The 6,788-nt window shown below is 36.3% G+C and overlaps 1 protein-coding gene across 1 annotated transcript in view; it reads left to right on the forward strand.

Moving 5' to 3' along the window:
* LOC149259080 (uncharacterized) overlaps nucleotides 1-5,803 on the forward strand; it is an 82,237-nt gene extending 76,434 nt beyond the window's left edge. Inside the window, exon 2 of the mRNA XM_089451569.1 lies at nucleotides 5,007-5,803. Within this exon, the coding sequence (XP_089307695.1) occupies nucleotides 5,007-5,803 (797 nt within the window). The remainder of the gene's footprint in view (nucleotides 1-5,006) is intronic.
* The last annotated feature ends 985 nt before the right edge of the window (nucleotides 5,804-6,788 follow it).

The following is a 6,788-nucleotide window of genomic DNA, read 5'->3' on the forward strand; positions in this document are numbered from 1 at the left end:
TTTCAAATTGCTTTAGAAGTCACATTATTTTTTTGATAATAGCTCTCAAATGCAAGCCTTTTGGAGGAGATTTCCTAATCATACTTTGAATAATTATCCTAGAATCTCCAAGGATGGAGATGCTTGGCCTTTTGCATTAGGGCATAAGCTTAAGCTTAATTATTAGATCTATTTCCTAAACCACACAAAAACTTAATTCTATAGTTTCATCAAGGCAGAGATGAGCCCCCCTCTGCTCCTTCCACCCAAACATGAACATGTGATGTTATTAATTAAATGTACAATAATTAAATATTGGGTTAGTGGATGACATGGAATGGCCAGATGGCCATGGTGCTGAAATGGCACCATGTACATGATGACACGTGGACTTGGGGGTATCATGTCGGTTGCCACATGGCAGTTGCACAATAACACTAGCATAGTGCCAAGGTTAAAATATTTAAATCACCATATTTGATGATCCAAACGTAGATTTTAATAAAGTCTATATCATTGGTAAGTTCTTAACAAGTAACATTTAATGACAATATCATAAGGGAGTTTTGAGTTGAACGATAAGAGTTTTGAGTATTTTTTGAGTTGTTACAAGTTGTATTAAAGTTACAACATTGGCTTATTATGGGCTAAAATTATACTTAAAGTTTAAAAGTTCTTATTGATTTTGTTACGATGATGACCTATAACTAACAATTAATTACTTTCCTTACAACACCGAAGAGAAGATATAAGTAAGTGCCAAGGGTGTAGGCAAAGTTGCAGTAATTACAAGTTGGTACAATTCCCTTTGGAAGAAACCTCACATGTCAGATATGAGAAATTAGAAGAAAAGAAGAATTCAGAAACTCATCCATATCTGGCATAAATGATGAGAAGCATAAGGTGTGGCTCCAAAGTTGCAAAATAGATAACAAAATATTAATTAGGGAACAAGAAAAATAAAAGGAATTCAAAGTCGTGCCAATGCCATGATTTTTTCTTAAATCCAAAAGCATTTGTAGTAGGGACCAACTACTATTAACATACAGAGAAATATCTCTAGAAAATTGCAAATTATGTCAAAGATCTAGAAGCATGGGAAAGCTACTAGCAAATGGAGAGGACAACTTCTAGAAGAAGGCACATGAGAAAAAAAATCAAGTACATCTAATGATCATTCATCCAGAATTCTTTTAGTAAAGGGACAACTAGCTTAGATGAATTATCAAGCACTAGCTCTAGGCCTTTTTCATAAGAAGACAAGGAGAAATATTTCTAAGAATACGTTGCATGAAGAACTCATGAATGGAAAGCCACCTATATTCAATGAAATCAAGAAAGGAAAAGAGGTAGAAGCATTGTTGTTGGGACTAAAAGAGTATTTTCATTTGCACATCTATATGGGGAACATGAAAGATTGATTAGCTATATTCAACATGAGAGGAAGGGCTTTCACATAGTGGGAAGACCTCAAGAACATAAAGGGAATTGGCGAGACAAATCACCTGGAAACGATTTGAGAAATACTCTAGGAGGAAGTATATGTTACAAATATATTATAATAGGAAGATCAAGGAGTTCCATGATTTGAAGCTAGGACAACTAACTATGTATGATTATGCAAATATATTTATGGAATTACTATGTTATGTGCCATATATAAAGGACAAGTAAGTAAAAATTCAACACTTTCTTAGTATGCCACCTTAATCCTACTAGGACCAGATAGAGTTTGGTGAACACAAAACTATTGATTACATAATAAGAAAGGCCAAGTATTGTTATGAGAAATCACGATGTTAACCAGAGTTGCAGAAGCCTTGGAAGAAGAAAGACAAAATGAGCTTGAAGGAGAAGAGACTCAAGTCACAAGGACATGAAAATTTAGTAAAGGATATGAAGGTGAGTTTCCCAACCAAAAGAAAAATCTAACAGCACCAATTTCTGCAAAGTGGGAACAAATTGATAGAAACCATGGAAGAAAGGATAAGGGATTAGAAAAAGCGATCTTTCAAGTGTTCTTTCTATGGACAAGAACATATGATCTGAGACTATCCCCACAGGAAAGTGGACAAGGAGAGGATTTATCAACTACAAGAAGCTACTATTGTAAATGATGTAGCACTAGCAATGTCTCAAATCCATGTAGCTATGGAGAACTAATAAGATGACCATGCATTATTGGTAAAAGTAGAAGGTATAATTGCTCAATGACATATTTCTATTTTGATTAACCCTATGTTAGTAGTGTTGGCATGTTGGCATTGATGTCAACCTAGGATTCATAATATGTTTACGCACAGTATTTTTGAGTTGTTGTTTGCAGGTGCTTAGACTAATGAGCTACTAGTGCTACAATAGATTGAGAGACCTAAGGAGTGTGATTGGTAGAAGGGCATTGAAGTGTGGTTGGAAAAAGTGCATTGAAGTGCAATTGGAAGCAAGTATGTATTACCTATAGCAGTGAGATCAAAAGTGGATCAGTGTTGTGTAAATGTCACAAAGCTAATGTGATTATAGCTTATAACAGAGTGCAATATGATGTATGGTTGTGTTGTATACTAATGTGAAAACTTGGATGGCTCGATTAGAATAGTGTGTACATTGTTAGTGTGTTGTAATATAAATACCAATGGAAAAGTACTCAAATGAGTGATTGTGGGTGTGATTTGGTGGATAGTGAGCATAGTTTGACATACTAGTAGATGGTGTGTGTGCCCCCTCGTGTGCACAGTTAATTCACATAGACATGGTTGCAAATGGTTCTTGTTATGGTTGATTAGTATAGTATTATGATTATAAGCTTAGATGCCAGAATATTGTTGTATTTGTTGAGTCCATTAGCTATGTGTGAGACTTGTATTCCTTTTGTTGCCATGCATAGTTAAGCATGAACTAATGTATTTGTGAGATGAGGAGAGTGAGTGTGTTTGAAAGAGTGATTAATATGTTGTTGTTATGATTGGACAGTCAGTGAGTTTGATGTGTTGTTTTATCATAAACATATTGTATTTGGGTCCAGTATGAAATCAAATGAAAGGGTGACCCATATGATTAAGGATGTTTTGGACTCTCGCAATTTGTGGCTTGCTAAGATAGGGAGTTGTGGCTTCCTAGTTGGTAGTGGCCAACAAATTGTTGTAGGGGTGGTGGCTCCTTGTTGGTAGTGGCAAACAAAATTTACATAGAGGAGAAGTGGCTCCTAGCTAGTTTGGGCTACCATATGAATGCAAAGAGATTGATTGATAATATAAGAAGAAAGAAGCAGATCAGCAGGGTGGTTTTTCTCCCCTTGAGGATTTCCACCAGAAACATGTGTGTTTTATGTGTTTGATTATCCTCATGTTTATGTGTGCTTACATGTTATGATATATTGATTATTTAATCAATTAAAAAAGGTTGTAAATTATATAAAAGGCATCACTATTGATTCACCCCCCCCTCCTACGAGTGATCTAGTTCCAACAATTAGTATCAAATTCGGTTCCCTCAAGTGCAACTTGACTGTTGGTGGGTAGATCAAGGACCTATGGCCAAGGGTAAGAAGAAGACATCTTAGAAAAGGAAGGGTTGCAAACATGCCATAAATACTTTACATATAGAAGAAACCCTCTTTTTGTCGATTAGGATGCAGAAGACAATTAAGAAGGTAGTTCAGGTATTGCATTTTGTTTCAAATGTGAACGTGATATCATTTTACATCTAGTTTCCCATTTTTTGGTAAAAATAATGATGATGATGTTCTTGAGAACATTTTGCTAGAAGATGATAATTAGTCATTTTAAATTCATTCTCTAAGTGCAAGGTATTTGATCGTTAGATGGAGAAACTAGGTTCAAAAAATGATGACGAAGGCCAAGCAAAGCAAAACTCAACCCTGTCTGAAATAAAAAGGCTCTCAATGGAAAATAGAGATATGGAGAAACTACTTCAAATATTTAAAGGAAGAAAGCGTGATTTTAAAGAATAATTTGTTAACTTGAAAACCCAGTAGAAGGAGGCAAATGAGGAAGCAGTATAAAGAAAAAGAAAATCGCTATGGAAGTTTGGAAACTGAAGTGATTAAGAAATAATGAGAAGGAATGTGCCTTCAAAGAAGAAATCATTAGATTAAAGACTCATCTAGAAGATTCAAGGAGAATCGAAGATGTAAGGGCATTGTTACAATACCCTCCAAAATTTTGGCCTACGCCCAAATTTCCCACCTCATCTAGGAAATCACACATGCAACCTGTTACTTGCAAAATCCCCCTGCTGAAGCTACTGATCCAACCTTCTCCTTGCTTGTCCTTTGCTTTCCTTGTTTTTTATTTTCCTTCCATTGCTTTCTTGCTTTCTCCTCTTGGCGCTCTTCCCTCTCTCTCTCTAAAACTAATTCCAAATCCAAACTGACAAAAAGCTAACAATTGATTCTCCAAACCTTTTTATCATTGATGCCTCTATTTTCTTCATTTTCTTCATTTTCTTTCTAATTTCCCTCTCATGAAAATTTGTGTCTCTTCACCTTCCTTTTCTCCTATTTTATGTTATTTTCATAATTAAATGTCAGTTATTGCCTCTTTGCCTTTGCCAATTTCCTTAACCATTAATAAACTAAAAATTCCATTTGGACTCAAAAGGAATCAAATGTTTAAATCAGATAGCAAATGTGGGGCAGTCCTCCATCTGGGGACAATCTTGGAAATCAGAAGCAGAACTAGGAATTGATCCCATATGGAGGAACGAGTGGCATCAATACCTTCAGGAGCTTAAAAGATCAAATGTTAGAATAAAGGACAAGTCAGACTCCCTGGTATGGGCACATGCTGAGTCAGGATCCTATTCCCCAAAGGCCGGTTACAGCTTCCTAATGAAGAGAAAGGGGTGGGACCCTCCAGTATGGTGGGCAAAGCCTTTGTTTAAGCTAAAGTGTCCCAAAAAAGCTAGACTTTTCTTCTGGTGTGTATTAAAAAAAAGAATTCCTTCTTGGGATATTCTTCAATCTAGATTTAAGCAGGGCCCTGGAAGATGCCCCTTATGCTTTGCAGACTCAGAAACCATTCCTCATTTGTTCCTTGCCTGTCCTTTCACAAGGCAAGTATGGGAAGAATCGAAAAAACTATTGAACATTAATGTAAGATGGGAGGGGGAAAATCTTATTTCAGCTTGGGAATACTGGTGGACACATCACTCTGAGAGGAATTTGAGGAACCTTCCTCCCATACTTTGCTGGGGCATATGGATTGCTAGGAATCGAAGCATTTTTAGAGAAAAATCCACTCCAGCGGAAGTAATTGCTATTCAAAGCTCTGCCATTCTTGCTAGCATCCCGGAACCAGAAGAACATATAAAATCAGCCCAGCGGAAGGATGTACAAATCAGAGATGGGATTCCTTGGGCTTTCTTTGACGGGGCAGCCCAAAATAACATTACTGGAGCTGGGTTTATTATCCATTTAAGCTCCTCCCATTCTTTAAAAGCCTCGGTGGGCCTTGGGACGGGTTCAAATAACTTTGCCGAACTCTCAGCCTTAAAGCTCCTTTTATGCTGGCTCATTCACAGGAATATACTCGCAGTCCAGATTTTTGGAGACTCTTTGAATGTTGTTAATTGGGTCAATGGGAAATATAGATGCCAGAATTATATGTTGATGCCGCTATTTGAAGAAATCCAAAATCTAAAGCATTATTTTAATGTGTTTTCCATTGAACATATTTACAGGGACCGGAATGAAGAGGCAGACAGGCTTTCAAAAACAGGTCTGCAGCAAGCTGTGGGCTCGTGGAGTATAACAGAACAGATTCAGGACCAGATCCGTGTGTCGGATCTCCCCCCATACTCTTAATGTTTTTGGTTTATCTCGTAATGTTCTAGATATCAGTGGACTTTCTCTCTTTATCTGATCTTGGCAGTTTATGTAAATCTATGGTTTTATTTCTGATATGCTCAACTTTGGACAAGAGCATACAGAGATTTCTGTTTACGTTTCCACTGTGGGTTGTTTTCCTTTGAAAGGAGACCCATGTTTTCTTTGAGATGGACTTGTTCATATATTTTTTTGATTTGGCTGTTTCGGGATTGGTAATTGTCCTGAGCCGGGTACAGGAGAAACATAGCTGGTTTATATGCTTGCTGATGACACACAGAGGAGGTGTCTCTCCTTTTTTGCAGTGCTTTGTTGAATGTTTACTCATCTGATTGTAACTTTTTTATTGCTTATAAAAAAGTTCGCTTTTTTCTTCGGAAAAAAAAATAAACTGAAAATTACCCCCAATGTGATGTTTTCCCCACCATTCATCTTGGAATGTGTCCCATGACCTTGATCTTATTTTTATTTACATGGAAACTTAACATGGGGTTGTTACAAATGCAATGTGAAAATTTTGAAAATGTTTGAAAATACAATTATCTATAGTAGAGCCTTCTAGCCTTAAGAAAATTAACATTGTTACTACTCTACTAGTTAGTAAAGATATAACAATGTAAAAGTGTGTAATGAAATGAAATAAACAATCTACAATTTGAATCAATGAGATTGGCCAAGAAATGAACCCTGGGCATGCATTTTAGTGAAACAAGGCAATTTTGGTCTGCTTCATAAAAATGCACGCCCAACCTTCATTTCAAGGCCAAATTTAATGATTCAACTTAAAGAGTATTTTTTGCTCTTAAGTAACATTAATACAATTAAATATTTTAAAATTTTCACATATATATATTTCTATTGTTCAAGAACACTACAAATGGCATGGATTTCATAGGGTGAAAGGCAGGGTTTGTGTGTGTCAAATAAAAGCACACCAGGACCTGTAATTAATTGGTAGTGATAT

This window comes from Pinus tabuliformis, chromosome 6, assembly GCF_031772625.1.
Source record: "Pinus tabuliformis cultivar Carrire ecotype Pingquan chromosome 6, CPIR1, whole genome shotgun sequence".
Taxonomy (NCBI): Eukaryota; Viridiplantae; Streptophyta; class Pinopsida; order Pinales; family Pinaceae; genus Pinus; species Pinus tabuliformis.